A 16,045-nucleotide genomic window follows, 5' to 3' on the forward strand; every position below is an offset into this window, starting at 1 on the left:
TCTTCCTCTAAAGACCGTAGGAGAATCAACAGAGAAAAGTGCATGAACAGCGTTTACTAGCGTCGATGCGGTTGATACAATGGTAGATGAGCAGGCAAACACAATTCACCATCACACCAGCTGGTTGACGGCGGGCCACCAGAGGCCAGATCAGGGGATGATGTCATTAAGGGGTCACTGGCTGGTGCTGGGGGGTTGTCTGGTTGTCTTGGCGTCGGGCTCTGCAGGGCCCCAAGTGTCTGGATGTTAAATCATGGGTTCTCAGTAGATGTTTGATATTTTAGTGTGGGGTGCCAACAAACACCTGCAATCGCCTCAATCTGCAGACGTCTATCTCTCAATTCGCGTTCGCTCCTGTCGATTGCTCTCTGATTTAGAATCTCGTTTCGTCGTTCGCATACCTCGCAATCATGGCCGACTCGGGTGATGCCAAACCAACTCCCTCGGCGGATCAGACTGCGTCGTCCGACTTGAGACCTGCTGAACAAGAGACTAATCTCGTGACGAATCCCCTGGGTGATCCTTCGTCCGAAGCCCCTGCTCAAGAGACCAAGTCTACCACCTACACCGACACTGCTGCCAAAGCCGCCAGTACTGCCGCGAGCACTGCCACCGCAGCGGCGACTGGCGTCAAGGACTCTGTCTTTTCCATGTTTGGTGGTGGAGCCAAGAAAGAGCGCAAGGTCGAAGAGGATGATAATGCAAAGGATGAACCCAGCGGTAGTTCCAAAGCGCAGAAGAAGGAGGATGAAGACGATGTGAGATATACTCTACCCATTCAAGGGGGAAGACCTGGGCTGACGTTGTTGATATGACAGGACAAAGCCGAAGAGGAGGAGGCAGACGTGGAATTCGAACCCGTGGTCCGACTGACCGAGAAAGTCGAGACAAAGACCAATGAGGAAATGGAGGAACAGGTCTTCAAGATGCGTGCCAAACTTTTCAAGTTCGACCGCGAGCCGAAGGAGTGGAAGGAGAGAGGCACTGGCGATGTTCGGCTGCTCAAGCACAAGGAGAACGGAAAGACGCGATTGGTGATGCGCCGAGACAAGACTCTCAAGGTTTGCGCAAATCACTATGGTAAGTCTTCGTCTGTCTGCAGTGCTCGCCGCCGAATGGCTCTTGGCTAATCTCTACATCTAGTCACCCCTGATATGAAGCTTTCACCAAATGTGGGTAGCGATCGAAGCTGGGTTTGGAATGTTGCAGCAGATGTCAGCGAGGGCGAGCCAGAAGCGCAGACCCTTGCTATCCGGTTCGGAAACAGTGAGAGTATGACATTGCCTCCACATCTCCCATTGCCCGCGTGCTAACCCGCCACAGATGCCAATCTCTTCAAGGAAGCGTTCATCAAGGCCCAGCAGGACAACGAGTCTCTGTTCCAAAAGTCATGATGCATCCGATAGCGAGTGGGGGTTGTGTGATGATTGATCCAGCAAGGAATCTACAGCTGCCGACCAGCAGAGCAATTGCAGAGCAACTGCAGAGCAACGCATATGAAAGAGATGTGATTCATGGTTTACCATAGGCTCTGAAACTCTCATATCACCTGACCTTAGATAGAGACGCAGTCTGCCCAACGGCTAGCCTTGGCAAGAATGAATGGAGTTGTGAAGAAGACCATCCCACAACGTTTTTTGTCACTCTATCTTAACCCGAAATTCGTAACTGATCACCCCAGTTCATTTTGGCGCTAGTCCTCGGCAAAGTTGCCATTTATGACGTATATATAAAGACAGCCCACCTCATCCCTGGAGATCCACTCAACCTTCTTCGTGAACGGCAAAGCATCTTCCCACGAAGTGCGACAACCAAGTTGGCAACCCCTGTTTACCTTTTCTCTGGTTAACGTCCTGCGTCAGACTGAGCGTGGCCTCTACTGACATTCCGACATCTCTTGAATCGGTCACCCCGACACTGTCGCTCACCACATCTTCAAGTTTCCCTCCTCTCACCTGGTCCTCAGCAGCCACGACGCAGACGATCTACAAACCCCACCAACTCGCCGTCATTTTGACTTCAACTAAACACAGCTCTCCATCATGCCGGACGTAAGTCGCAGTGTCGCATTCGCTTCAACATACAGCGCGACTGACAGTCTTTACAGGTCAAACGCAGTGTCAAAATTGTGACGGAGCAAAAGATCATGTAAGTTGACTCCTGAACTCGCGCCTCACCCCGCGTTCACCTCCTCTCACCTTCATGTGCCTGGAGTTTCGAACATGCTCCAACCCACCGCTCAGCACTTGCAACTGCTTGCGACTTTTCAAGGTTCTGTTCTGACATGATGTCTACAGTCCAGGTGCCGACAGTGGCGTGACCGGATTCCCTCTCAGACATTGGTCTATGAAGATTTTCCTCCTCCACGCCGACACAAAGCAGGAGATTGATGCAGACATTTTTGAGTCGGTAACATACTTTCTCCACGACTCATTTGGTGACAAGGCGACACAAAGTATGTATCACTGACGTGACCCTTCTTTGCCATTGTGTGTCAACTTGCTAACCACTGTCCGTCCCGACAGCCTTCAAGAAGCCACCATTCCGTGTTGCCGAAGATGGATGGGGTGAATTCGAACTACGAATCGAAATGAAAGATCTCAGTGGCAAGGTTCACAGCATCCTCCACGACCTCAATTTCGCCAACGCGCGTTATGAGACCAAACAGATCATCACCTTCAAGAACCCCAAAGGGGCACTCCTCGAGACACTTCGCAACTCTGGTCCTATTCCAGGAGAGTCCACCTCAAACGGCACCGAAACTGCTAGCAAGAAACGCACAAGCGAGATCGGGGGAACTCAGAAGAAAAAGAAGGGAGACAGCAAAGTCATTGACATGGACAAATTGGCCGAAGGCCTTCAGAAGCTTGGTGAAGACGACCTTCTTCAGGTTGTGCAGATGGTGCATGACAACAAGAGTGAAGAGTCGTGGATGCGCAACGATGCCGAACGTACGTGCATACCTAGTCCCCCCTTTTGTGTGCATTGCTGCTAGACAAACGGTTACTAATGCTTGACTCTTCTACAGAGGGCGAATTTCACGTTGATCTCTACACCCTCCCTGAGAATCTTATCAAGATGCTCTGGGACTTCACAACGGAAAAGAACGCGATCTCGGCGTCTGCATAGGCAGATTGTTGAGTACTATGTCTTCCATATTTTACAGGTGGAGTTGGAATGGTCCAGCGTTCTTGACCACCACCTGTCCTTCTTCAACTCTTTTCTTGATCCCGGGCTTTGATAGGATGGCGTCAGTTCGTGGCAAGAAAGCAGGGAAACAAAAGGGTTGGATCTCTGTACCATCACATCTATGGAACGGCTCGCGCATGATATGACCTGGGTTCTGCTTTCTGCAAATCTTTGCTGCTTCTGATGATTGAGTCGCTTTGCGCGCACATCTGAGCATCTGCGAACGAGTCTGTAGCATTTCCTGAGGGGAGAGCGACTGGGGGATTTTTCAAGGGGGAAAATGGTGGTTTGGATCTCGAGTGTCTTTTCGTCCTATGTTTCCTTCAAGGGGGGAATATCTCAGTGGGACAGGCACGAATGACATGACATGACGGCAACTTGCAACTAGCAACGCACTGGGAGTTGAGATCGGACGATGTACTCTAGGGAAGGCAAGGATTTGATTCTACAACCCATCTCCTGTCTCTTGTCTCTTTGTTATGCGCTTGTCATTATTCACCACCACCACCCCCCATCACCAAGATCCATATCTTGGTATGGATCTTACGACGAAGCTATGATAATGTGCGCAAGCAACCAAAGTGGATCGATGATCCCTGAAGCTGAAGTTGGGAGGCCAAAAAAGGGGGAGGGTCTTGCGACGCACAGGCTCGAAATAATGAACATGAAAACAAAATCTTGAATCATTCATTCATTTGAATATATTGAAATTTTTTTTTGACATGTAGTTAATTGGTTTCTTGGGCATTCCAATGCAGATGTCATTGCCCATTGCAGAACGCGAGTTCTTCCTTTGTCTGCGTATATACAGCAGGCAGGTAGGTATCCAAGGAGTCTATATGTTGCAGGTTTGTGGCCATCCACCCACACATCAAAATCCTCACCCCAAAGTCGTTAGACACCGATGGTGGCTCGGTATCTAGTAGTGATAGATCGTAAACTGTTGAGGCTGAAGTCAGAGCTTGTGTGCTTGAACTTCCAGGCTCCTTTCATCTTTGTTCTTTATTTTTTTTTTTGGAATGTACCTGAGAGTGGGCGATGTGGGCGTGGTTAAGGCGATCCGATCGTTGCTGGCGCTGTGTATTTCACCAGCTATCATATGTACAAAGGAGACAAGATGCCCAGTCAGTCGGACAAAGACAGCAGATCCGTGTCGTTGGTATCGTAGAGGACCGAGGTCTAATAGCTCGTGAGAGAATGTGTCGGAGAATATGTGGCAAAGATGTGCATCATACATTTGTTTCGTTGCCGCGCAACAAGGTGGGCAGGATCTGAGTTTAAAATCGGCATGGCGATGATATTATTACATGGATGGGCAACAAGGACAAGAAGCTTTTCACAAGCTGGTGGTCGAGATCTCATCGGAGGACACGGTTTCTGTTGACAATGGGGATCAGCTTGAGGTTTTTTCATCATCAGCATGAAGCATGTTACTCACTGAAGCAGCAGACCCTCCAGACCCTCCGCTCTTACGCCCGATATCGTAGCAAAAACGTCACCAGCCTTGTAAGCCAGAATCGCGGGGATGTCGACCGTCTCCATCTCCGCAATCTCATGGTGTAACTTGATAAAGCGAGTGGTATTGTGCTTGTAGGCAAGCATACTCAGCTCGTCTTCCACCTCGGCACTTGCACTAGACGAAGGATCATATATCATGACGACGACGACGGTCTCGTTGGAGACCTTTTCAATTGCGTCCAGGTAGCCATTCGCATCCACTTCCATGAACACGCCCCAGGTCCGTTGGCTAGGAAAGTGTTTTCGTTGAGCACTGTAGGCAGACTGTGATTGAGAAGAGAGCTCCTGCAGGCGGTTGGCTCGCCATGTTTTCATGAATTCCGAGTCGGCTTCATCGTCGGAAAGGGTCAAGTTGGTGTCTGAGTTGGAAGATGTGGTCGATTCGGGTGAACCAGAAATGAGAGTTCTGCGCTTGTCACTCTTTTCTGTGACGGTCGGGATCGCTGCTGCCTTGCCATTTGAGGTCAGGTTATTGGCAAAGCTAGTCAGCCGTTGTCGAAATGTCGATTGTTTCGCGCGGGCAAAAGATTGGGCGTCTGCAATGACTCCCTTGGGCCCAGTGTTGGCATAGTGAGCTTGGGAGGGTAGATGGTACGTGGTCTTTGTGGTGATCATGGTCGCCATGTTGCCGGCGCTCTCGTCGTCAGTCCCAGGGTCAGAGAGATTGTCAAATGCAGGCTCGGGGTCAAGATCGAGGTCAGAGTTGTCCTTGTCGTCGCGATCTTCGGGATGAGAAGTCGGGTGGTCGCGGTGGGAGAAGTAACGGTCAGCCTCTTCACGGGCGAGGTCGGCCATGTTGTATATAAGACAGATTTTCCCCTCCTTTGCTCAATAGTTCTGTTCTTTGTAGGGCGGGCAGGGGTGGGCGAGTGGAGGCCGCTCCAATGTTAGATCGAGTCAGAAGGATAGCAGTTGGCGGATCCTGTTGGTCTCTGATTCTGTGACATAGGTAGGTAGGGGGGTCCCCAGAAAGGTCCGTCTCAAAGTTTGTTCTACCTTGCTGGTGCTGGTGAGACGGCGGTAAGCTGGGATTGATCAGCTCACAAAAGCACAAATTTGGTAGTGCGACCTGATGACAGCGTTGGCAGTTTTGAAGAGTAGTGAAGGGGGTGGAGATTGAGCGGAATGATGGCAAACTTGTCGCGAGACCAGAATGGACGAAGCAGAGTCTGAAACACCAGGCTAGCAAACCCTAGCGACAAACCCCAGCGGGACAGTGGGTCTAGACCAGGCTGAAAGCTCTAGGGCATGCAATGGTGTGCACTGCGGACGGGTAGGGCGTGGAGAGACGGCTGATGTGCTGCTGTTGTACATAGAGTTTTGAGTGCAAGAAGACGAATGAAATGAGCAGTTCCACCAAAAACCTTCGTGTGGACGAGTTGACCGCACGCAAGATTGACAATAAAAAAAGAATGAAATACATGGACAGAGTTGAATAACTGATCCCCTTGTCCCTGTAATGGTAAGGCGAACAATGATGGTGACGGCGGTTTGTTCTGGATTAACCTGAAACTTGGGCTCTTTTGTCACACGCAGCTCCTTGTGACTGCGCCGCAGTTTGTCATCTTTCACTCTGACAGCGGCTGCGGTGACAGCGGGTCCCGGGCGGAGAGAACGGATGAGATCATAGGCTTCCTCTTACTACATAGGTACCCAGCGGCTACATCCCTAAGAGTTCCTGCCAAGTACGGGTACTACCTACGGAGTACTTCTCCTCCGTAGGTACCTCCCTAGGCACGCTAGGTACCTAACTGTTAGGCGGCTAGGGTACCAAGGGAGCCCTACCGAGCAGCAGACACTAGAAGCTAGATGGTTAGAACCTTGTCCCGGGAATCTTTGACGAGTGTTTCCCAGACGAGGGGGTCGGTATCAACACCCCCCAAACTGGATCTGCCAGATTCATTGTTCCACTCCAGTACCTCGCACACCACGTACACTCAATAATGCCACTCACTTACTGCTGACGATGGTCCTAAAATGCATCCCAGGATCAGTCCGGCATCCCTCTATCCTGTCGATCTCGGGCTTCGAGTGCCCTGGACCCCCTAGTGTTTGCTCTCAATGCAGAGTTTCAGCTATCCTCATCTCAGGCCAAGTGAGTCCATCATCCATCCGCACCTTATCAGCTCTACAGCATCGATCGTGTCCCCCCTCTGACAAAGTCAAGATCCACACAACTCGATCTTCTCCCCTACGAGCCCTGCCTGTTCCTTCCCCTTCTTGGCCCCCCTCGAGATTCATCGACGCATGGTCGATCAGTGGAGCACCAAGTCGGCTTAGGACGAGGCCCGTATCCGTCCTGGCATGAGAAGACATACTAAAATTCTGACACTTGCTGCCATTGGATCCTTGAAACTTCGCTGTCAGGTCGATCATCTTGTTGGTTGGCTTTGTTGTATGGTTCCACCTCTACGGTAACCCTGTTCGAATAATGGTAAGAATCCCACACGGAATTCATTTCTCGGAAGAGCTGGAAATCGTGTCGAGATTCTTTTATTGCTCATCACAGATTGTTCACATTTCTGCATCAAGTCGTCGCAGAGGCAACCGACAAATAATATCGAGTATTCAAAATTCTTTAATCCCTTGACCTGGTGGACTTCGTTGCTTGTGCCTGGTCCGTCTTCCTGCACCCCATCCAGCATTGACACTCGCAAGTATATCATCATCTCGAATCTTACGTTCCACAGACTTCAATCGCCGAGCTTGTGGAGCTTGTATGCTTTCTTCGTTTGCTCCATCCATTCCAGATCTCTTTTTCCTCGATGCAGCCAGTTTCTCCCGCAACAGGATCGCTTCTTCGGAGTCTTCATAACCCAGTTGGGTCATGGGTGGTGCTGCATGCTGCTCTATTGAGAAACCGGCATTTCTGGGCATGTCGGAATCGTCCATCTCCAATGGAGCTGATTTGAGTGCAGCTAGAGTCCGCTTTGCCCGTCCAATGAAGTTAAAGGTGCCTTTCTCAGCTGTAGATGTGCTTTCACCGTTCTGGGTCTCGGCTGACTGGATAGTAACAATCTCGCTACCAATCCCGTCCGTGTTGATACTGTCAATAGAACTGGCTCTTGACCACCTCACATTCGAGGCTGTTGATGAATTGGACAGGTTGCTCAACGCTCGCCCGAATAATCGATTCTTCTTTAGGGGATCGTTTTGATTGCTGCCGACAGATTTCTTTCTGGAGTGCTCGTTCAGGATGTCTCTGATAGCGCCATTGATTGCTTCGATATCTGTGGGTTTGCTTTGAACTTCAGCCCGCCCACCACTTTTGGCAGGCGCTGGAGCGTTCTCCTTTGATGTCGAGTCTTCTGTCCTCGAGAGAGCGTCCAACGGTTGGATTGATGGTTGGTTATTCTCCAAACGTGCATTTCCGCCGTTCGGGGATAGTATCCGGGGCGAATAGTTCCCATCGTCGTCTGATTTTTCTTTTGTCTCATTTCGTCCCGAAGCACCACCAGCACCACCAGCACCACCAGCACCACCAGCACCACCAGAAGCAGATGGTCCTTCTTTAGCTTGTCCCTGCATCTCCTCCGCCCCCCGCTGAACATTGAGACAAGAATTTGATTTCGTTGATTTGTCGGGGGCGGATCCATCATGCGTTCGAGTCCCGTTGGGCCTGGATTCCGGGTTCGCTCTATAGTCACCCGCATTTCGTGGAAGAGGAATCGTGCTAACTTCAACATAGTCTTCCAGAGCGCTTCTCTTCGCTGGCCTCTCACTGTTCGCTGTATGCGATCGCGCCTGTCTGAATAGATAGCTTTCGACATTAGCTTTGGCTTGGTTCTTGATTGTTGACCACAGCCACTCCTCAGTCACAGCGGGAATTCCCACGTGCTGTGCAAACTCAAGTTTGTCCTTTTTGGCACTGCCGGCTTTGCAGATCAGCATAGAGACGGCCGCAGTGAACATCTGCGAGTAACTACCCCCGAGCAACGTGACGATCTTGGATACATGCACAGCTTCTAGACCATCGAAGCCAGTTGCGTTGATGGTCAGATCTCTCAAACATGAAAGGGATCCCCGGAGTATCTGTCCGAGTGGGTATTTGCATGGGTCGACGAAAGACTTTGCGAGCATGCATTTTTCAAGCCAGAATTCGGACACCACTTGGGAACCACCTGCAATGATTTCGGCTGGTGTTGAATCTTTCTTGCCTACATCATGAGGCTGTATGGCAATTATACTGTCGCGTTTGTTCTCATCGGTCTCTTCTCCTTCGCTGACGATTGTCGCCCCATACTCAACCAACACTTTTTCAAGGTGTTTTCTCTAGCATCTTGTAAGCGTTTATGCGGGAATGGTAGAATGAGGCAATTCGGTGGCTTACCTTCTTCTCTTCGAACAATTGTACCTTGAACAGGCAACCTATCAGGAACCCATTGGCGCCGTGATTAGAAACTCTGTTGATGGATTCGGCTTCAGGGTCGCTGATGGCAGCTGACTTCCTGGCAACTTCTCGAAGGGCAGGCATAGAAACCGAAGGCTTCAGCTCCGGACGCTCAAGTTTTTTAGCCTCAAACCCAGCACCGCCCACAATATCCGACCACATATCTTGCGTCTGACTTCCAAATTTGGCGCTTGCTGTCCTCCGGAGCTTTCGAGAAGGTTCTGGTCCGACATTGTCTTCTCTTGTGCGTTTGCCAAGTTGAGGAGAACGCCTCGCTTTTCGATTCCATGCCCCAAGACCTTGTTCGGCAACCGGAATAGTAGGATGATAGAGTCGTTCGTCCAATTGCATGCCCCTTTCCAATGTATCCTTGTACCATTTGAGGCTGACGACTTTTTTCTGCCATTGCATGCCATATTCATACTTTTTGCCTTCGGGCTTCGCAGCGATCAGATGGGTTACATCCTTGGTCAGATCTCCTGTGTATTCCCCGCCATTTTCTTTGACATTCTTCTGCAGTTGGGCACGAAATGCAAGGTCATCGAAGCCTGTGATGCAGATTTTTAAACCGGCAAGAGTGGGCATCCGATATTGTTGTGTGAGACTGTCGAGGTCCAGAGGCAAGTCGTTTATCCAGTGATCTCGAACAGCCTCAATCCATTCCGGACGGAGCACTTTAATATCTTCTCTTTCTCGAGCAACATACTGATATTTCAGGGTGTCTGTGCTCCCCACAATGAGATGGGTCGTATCGGAAGTCAAGTCGAGCTTGTGTTCAGCTCCCATCTGCATCGCCATGTCCGCATATCGGCTCTGTAGACTTCGTTAGTATAGAGCCCTGGCTCACTCGTGTTGTTTTGCTCACCCTGTCCTCTGGTCCGACTGAAGTAAAGCATAACATGACACCTTGGAGCGGTTGCTCGGCGGATCCTGAGAAACGCAAGTTAGCACGCCAGCAGAAAATCTCTATTGAGGAACTTACCCCGAGCTTCTGTCCTTGCCATCATGCATGGTCAAAACAGATCACCAAACTCCTACAACCCCTTCGCCTGGGAGTTGTCTCTAAGATAGGATTTTCAAATTATCATGGCGCTTCTGCGTTGCGGACGCGTCGAAAAGGGCGCGTGCTGTGCTGGAGCGGCAAGTTAGCCGAAGCGGGGGTTCACACTAGCCTTCTCTGGAGCTTGGCAATATGGGGTATATTTATTTGTGCCCCTGATGCACTGGCTCGTTCCCTTACCTTGTATGACGTCGTGGTGCATCTCGTAGCCGATTTGCTGATCTCGTGTGTTGATTGTACATTCAGGCCGGCGGCATCTTGGAGATCTCGTAAATTCCGGGAGCCAACCGTCTATCTCGTACTGCGTATCGCTCTCAGCCTACAAAGCAGGTCCGAGAGCCGAACGGACTATTTCTCCTTACACCGTACTTGTCTCGCTCACGATCCCTGGTTTCCTCTTTAGCGTCCAGGTGTGCTGCAGGGTACAATATGATATAATCACATTCGATCCGGGGATCTGACAATGATAGTCACGTGAGGGGACAGACGGAGACCATCTACCAACTCCTCGATGTCCTGTTCCGCATCGAACTGTGGCGAAGCGGAAGATATCGCATGATATGTCACGCTCTTGGCACCACATGGTATGATGACCAGGCCGACTTTTGCATATTGTATTAAGTACTTGTACCAGACCGAGGTACAGTAATCACCGACTGTGAGATCTGATACTGGGTAAGCAAGCCGAAGAAGCCGCTGACATCCCATCGGCGAAGTGGTAACCCGCGCGGGGAGCGCTTTCCATTCCATCTAGCCCAGCTGCTCGGACTTCTTGGGATGTGTTTCGGTCAGAAAGCGCGGACACGAAAAGGATGGTAAAGTGCATTTGATGCAGGGAGTTAGTCCAACAGTCAAGCAAAAGTCAGCAGAGACAGGTGATCCCCGCTATAGGGCAATCCTTGGGAGCGCTAGGCACGAACCCAAATCGGCTCAGCCTCAGCCAGACGCGTAATTCCAGAGCATGTGCTTGAGTACTCGTAAACAGTCGAGGGCTGGGCCAATCTGCGAGTAAATGCTCATGCAGGGTCAACATACCAGGAAGGGCAGTACCCACAGGGAGAAGGATATGCCATCTATATAGATCATAGGAGCGACCGCATTACAAACAATGCAGATTCAAGTGACTCAAGGTGCACTAGAGTACCTGGTCTTCACATACTGCTGCCGTCATCTTGGCCTCTCGAAGGTGCACATGCTTTAGCGGGAAATTGATCTGCCCATCCATATTTAGACACAATGCTATGCACAGTCGCTTCGACAGAGAACGCAGATATCTAGGCCTCGTTTTCCCGCAATAAGGAATCACGGATAATAATAAAAAATACGTCGTGGCTGCTTCCGTCGAACCTCACTTGACTGCATGCAGTAAACTGAAGTAGTGACCCACTTGTACAAGCAACCCTCTGGAGTAGAAAGAAGCAAGTACAAGCGGCCAACAGGGAAAGATAGACCAGGCCCCGCCAATGACGGAAAGCGTGACAAAAGCACACCAAGTACCGAGTACAAAGTACTTTGTCATGTCGCATTTGTGGAGTCTAGTGTGTCCAGGAGAACGGCTTGTTGCGAGCTTAGACCCGGAATGATAAAATGGAGAAGACATGGTTGGGCTGCGAGTGGTGATGCCTCGAACTTTCTGCCCGGCGGGATGACTCGGCGCAGAAAGACAACAAGCCTAGGCATTGATGCTATCTGAGGCTCACAAAAATCAGAATTACTGGAACGGCGTCACAATTCGAATCTTAGGATGCGGTTCCCGGTGTGCTGTAACATCTCTGAAGACGGAAGTATACGTCCAGGCGTTGCACTTAATGGCCGAGCAGAGGTGGAATACTGACAAAAGTCAAGAAGGCCGACGTGGCCAGCATGCAGTGCGGGAGTCTCGGCTTTTGTTTTCCCTCCTTTCTGCCTTTTTTTAGTTGTCACTCGCTGAGGGGCGATGCCTAGCTGTCCCACGACATCCGAGAGGATCGGTACCTAGGTTTGAGGAGGGGCCAGGAAAAATGATTTCAATTCTCCAGTGCTCGTGGCGACCAGCGGGAGCGGGTGAGGCTTTGTCTTTGGTCCTGGTGACCCGCTGTAGATCGTATGGCTCGATGATAGCGAAGAGTATCAAGGCAGAGAGTGTGGTCAGACAATTGTGCACGCGTAAGGCTGGGCTTGATGGACACTAGCACACCAGAAGTCAGTCAGGCACACGACATGAGTAAGATGCAGCAAAGTTATTAAGTCCCTGGAGCCATAGGGCCACGCCTCTTTGCTCTCCTCTTCTCTCTCCCTCTCTCCACTTTGTTGCGGGAGCCAGATTGCTGATCAGCTGTTTACGCTGGATCAATATCCGCCGAGCCGAAACGAAAGGAACCCAGTTGCTTGGTTGGCCGAGTGCGGGAGACTGACGGGCAGAACAAGTTCTGAAGAAGGAGAAGAAGTCTGTCCATCCAGCCAGACGATTTCCCACAAGAAACCGGCTTTGTGGCAGTTGGCCAGGGGAGAGAAGATCTTTAGATATTTTATATCATCACCATCACCAACTGGCGGGCTGACGACTGACTGACGAAACCAAACCAAACCAAACAGGCAAGAGGCCTTGCCTCCCCGCCCTGGTGACCCCCAAGTTCAACCAACTGATCCACCCGCAGCTCAATCAAGGAAGCACCTGGCAAGCCTGCAAGCCTGGGATTTTCTTACCCACCGAGCCTAAGCTGCTTCTGAGCACCTGAGGCTTTTTGCCTGGCTTCTCCGGGCCGGGCGTGCCACTCACTGCTGTCTGTTGGCGTGGCATTTATTCGATTCGTCTCATCCTCAATCATCATCATCCATTGTCCCGGTCTTCCCCAGCACCCTGGAGCACAGAGCACAATATTTCACGGGGATTATTGCTCTGCAAACCCGCGACTGTCTCACTCTGGTCAGTGAGCAACATTTCCATCAGCTTGAGCTCCTCCATCTCGAGTTTTCTTTCCTCTTGTCTTCGATATCACACACAAAAGCAATGCGCCAATGACACCCAGGAGGGTTATTCCGGTAGACGGCACGCCCTGAACTCCGACTAGTCCTACACACCGCAGTTATCCATTCAGCTGAATGGTTGCTGCTGCCACATTAGGTGCGTTTCCTCCACGCTTCCAAGGCCAAGCGCAAAAGCAGGCGAGAGTTCACAGCTCGTTCCAATTCAAACAAAGTTGCGGGTCTGGGGAATCCAACTTGAAGTTGGCACTATAGACTCGCTCACTTCCCCTCCCACGGGTAATCCTGCTGGTTGCTACGGATTGTCCACTGCCATCAATTACAATCTCCCCTCCTTCTGTGTACCGCTCTCTCTACCAGCGACGCTGACAACGATCGATTCCAGTTCTCTTCAGTCCACCCAGCCAGTGAATTCGACTTGCTCTCCAGACAAGTTCAACCTACCCCTCCGTTTGCCACCACTGTATACCCTACCATCGTCTTATCCTCTAGTCACCCGCGAAGCTGGCTTTCTCACGCGAACACGCAAAAAGATTCTTCAGACTTAACCTTCCCACCGTCTCTTCGCAACCAGTTCCCCTTCACCCGGTAGTATCTGATCGAGCGTCCTTACGAAGAAGTTCAGTGGGTACGGAGGATATGGTGTTCGCCGACGTTGGCAGGCGTTCACCGGAACGACGGGGGAGGAGTCCCAGCGTGGTCAGTGGGATAAGCCATCGATCAAGACACAACAGCAATGCTCGAACTGCTCCCGTCCAACCGCCGTCGCCCGAGGCACGTCCTGCGGCAAACATAACCCTATTGGCGGATGAGAAACCTATCGCTAGTGGCAATGGCGTCTCTGTCTCCATTGCCCTGGCAGAGCCGGTCTTGTTTCTGCAAGGGTTTGACCCTAACGATCCATCTACTCATAGCACCACAATGCTCCGTGGGAGTCTCCTCTTGAGAGTGCAGAAGCAGGCAAAACTGAAATCAATATCTCTGAACTTCCGGGGTAAGTCAGAAACGGAATGGCCGGAAGGAATACCTCCAAAGCGCGTCGAATTCCGAGACACCACCACCATCATGAACCATACATGGTCCTTCTTCAATGCCCAATTCCCGCAAGCCGAGTATAGCTACGGTGCGGATCTCGTCCAGCTCTCTAAAGGTGCCTCGGTGGAGTCGAAAGAAGTTGGCGTGACGGCATCATCATTCGACCTCTTCCAGCGAAGTGCCTCTCCAGCCAAAGGCCATCCGACTTCCCGTGACCTCAAGCGACTTTCCCTCCAGGCGAATCATTCGAGGAGTTTCGGCAAAGGTGATACAATCAATGGGGGACCGACTGTTGCCCAAAGGGGATTCAAAGTGTTCCATCCCGGTGATTATGTCTACAATTTCGAGCTTCCCCTCGACTCGCGGTTACCAGAATCGATAAGCGTCGATCTCGGCCACGTCAAGTACGAGTTGGAAGCCCTGGTCGAGCGTTCCGGAGCGTTCCGGGCTAACTTGGTGGGCACGAAGGAGTTGACACTCATCCGAGCGCCTGCCGAGGGGTCATTGGAGCAGGTCGAACCTATTGCAATATCTCGCAACTGGGAAGACCAGTTGCACTACGATATTGTGATCTCCGGGAAATCGTTTCCGCTCGGCTCGACAGTGCCCATTGCCTTCAAATTGACTCCGCTCGCCAAGGTTCAATGCCACAGGATTAAGGTGTTCGTGACAGAGAATATACAATACTTTACAAACAACAAAAAGGTACACAGGCTGGAACCGACAAGAAAAGTGCAGCTCTTTGAAAAAAGGGCTGATGGGCATAGTGTGACTTCTTACCCTGGAAGTTCAATGCGAATTCTTGCGGGCGGTGGTGTTCCCTATGACTATCGTCAACAGGCTGCTGCTGGTGATGAGGATATTCCGAGAGACCAAACGAATTTGCTCGGTAACCTGGATAATGACGCTGGAAGTATTGGTCCGACCGAGATGGAGTTCAATGTGCAACTGCCGAGCTGCCATCAGATGAAGGATAAATTACGGAGCGAGCGATTACATTTTGACACCACTTACTCCAACATTCAGGTCAATCATTGGATTAAGGTACGTCCATGACTGCTACTTTTGCGTGCTTGAATGAGGACTAACAATGGCTCTGGAAGATTGTGATGCGACTCTCTCGGCCAGATGAGAATGACTCGACCAAACGGCGTCATTTTGAAATATCAATTGACTCTCCCTTTAACATTCTTTCCTGTCGGGCGACACAAGCAAACATCTCTCTTCCCGCCTATAGCGCTGGGGGCGGTATGCCATCCTCCACGGACGAATTTGAGTGCGGATGTCCAGGCGCAGCCATCAGAAGACGAAACACTCCCCCTATATCTCAAAGTCGGATCCAATCTGTCAACAACTCAACGGATTTTGGTGCTCCAGCACCGGGTGTGAGCCGGAGTTGGACGAATGACACAGGTGGCTTGACAATGCCTACGCAAGCACATGTGCACAATGACCCCAATGTTGGACAATCAAGGCCTATACACTTGCTGAGGAGTCCCTCATTCAACCCACCGGCTTTTGATGAAGACGAACCACCACCACCTTTGGTTACTCCACCCCCGTTGTACGATAACATTGTCCCTGGAGATTCGACCAGCGCATTGGCGGATTATTTTGCTCGCCTTGCGGACGAGACTGCCGACGAAGACGATCGGCTGGATCGGTCACGTGTAGACTATCCCCTTACCCCCGGCGGACGGGTGAACAGGAGTATGGATATTCCGAGGAACTGGATGCCACTGGGCACGGCAGCCAACACCGAATCGACTCCTTCAGGACTGGCGTCTTCGACGTCAGTAGCAAATTGAGCAAATCACTTCTTACTTTTGGTGATGAGCCAAAAAGGTATGAAATAATGACAATGGAGGAATATATCACGATTTTTGCAA

General features: G+C 50.9%; 5 protein-coding genes across 5 annotated transcripts; 3 read left to right on the forward strand and 2 right to left on the reverse strand.

Annotated features, from left to right (window-relative positions):
* Positions 1-410: 410 nt before the first annotated feature.
* Positions 411-1,394, forward strand: AYO21_00955 (hypothetical protein; the record flags this gene model as incomplete). Its single annotated transcript, XM_022650942.1, has 4 exons — positions 411-758; positions 819-1,080; positions 1,144-1,272; positions 1,324-1,394. The coding sequence occupies 4 exons, from the start codon at positions 411-413 to the stop codon at positions 1,392-1,394; spliced, it is 810 nt and encodes a 269-aa protein (XP_022516945.1).
* Positions 1,395-2,042: 648 nt separating this feature from the next.
* Positions 2,043-3,129, forward strand: AYO21_00956 (hypothetical protein; the record flags this gene model as incomplete). The annotated part of the gene is made up of 5 exons (XM_022650943.1): positions 2,043-2,051; positions 2,108-2,148; positions 2,298-2,455; positions 2,526-2,951; positions 3,029-3,129. The coding sequence occupies 5 exons, from the start codon at positions 2,043-2,045 to the stop codon at positions 3,127-3,129; spliced, it is 735 nt and encodes a 244-aa protein (XP_022516946.1).
* Positions 3,130-4,623: 1,494 nt separating this feature from the next.
* On the reverse strand, positions 4,624-5,502 carry AYO21_00957 (hypothetical protein; the record flags this gene model as incomplete). Its single annotated transcript, XM_022650944.1, has 1 exon — positions 4,624-5,502. One exon carries the CDS (start codon positions 5,500-5,502, stop codon positions 4,624-4,626), a length of 879 nt encoding a protein of 292 aa, XP_022516947.1.
* Positions 5,503-7,275: 1,773 nt separating this feature from the next.
* AYO21_00958 (hypothetical protein) lies at positions 7,276-10,101 on the reverse strand (the record flags this gene model as incomplete). Its single annotated transcript, XM_022650945.1, has 4 exons — positions 7,276-8,979; positions 9,038-9,910; positions 9,963-10,027; positions 10,080-10,101. 4 exons carry the CDS (start codon positions 10,099-10,101, stop codon positions 7,276-7,278), a joined length of 2,664 nt encoding a protein of 887 aa, XP_022516948.1.
* A 3,659-nt stretch (positions 10,102-13,760) lies between these two features.
* On the forward strand, positions 13,761-15,964 carry AYO21_00959 (hypothetical protein; the record flags this gene model as incomplete). The annotated part of the gene is made up of 2 exons (XM_022650946.1): positions 13,761-15,200; positions 15,260-15,964. 2 exons carry the CDS (start codon positions 13,761-13,763, stop codon positions 15,962-15,964), a joined length of 2,145 nt encoding a protein of 714 aa, XP_022516949.1.
* Positions 15,965-16,045: the final 81 nt, after the last annotated feature.

This window comes from Fonsecaea monophora (assembly GCF_001642475.1).
Source record: "Fonsecaea monophora strain CBS 269.37 chromosome Unknown Scaff3, whole genome shotgun sequence".
In the NCBI taxonomy this organism is placed as follows: domain Eukaryota; kingdom Fungi; phylum Ascomycota; class Eurotiomycetes; order Chaetothyriales; family Herpotrichiellaceae; genus Fonsecaea; species Fonsecaea monophora.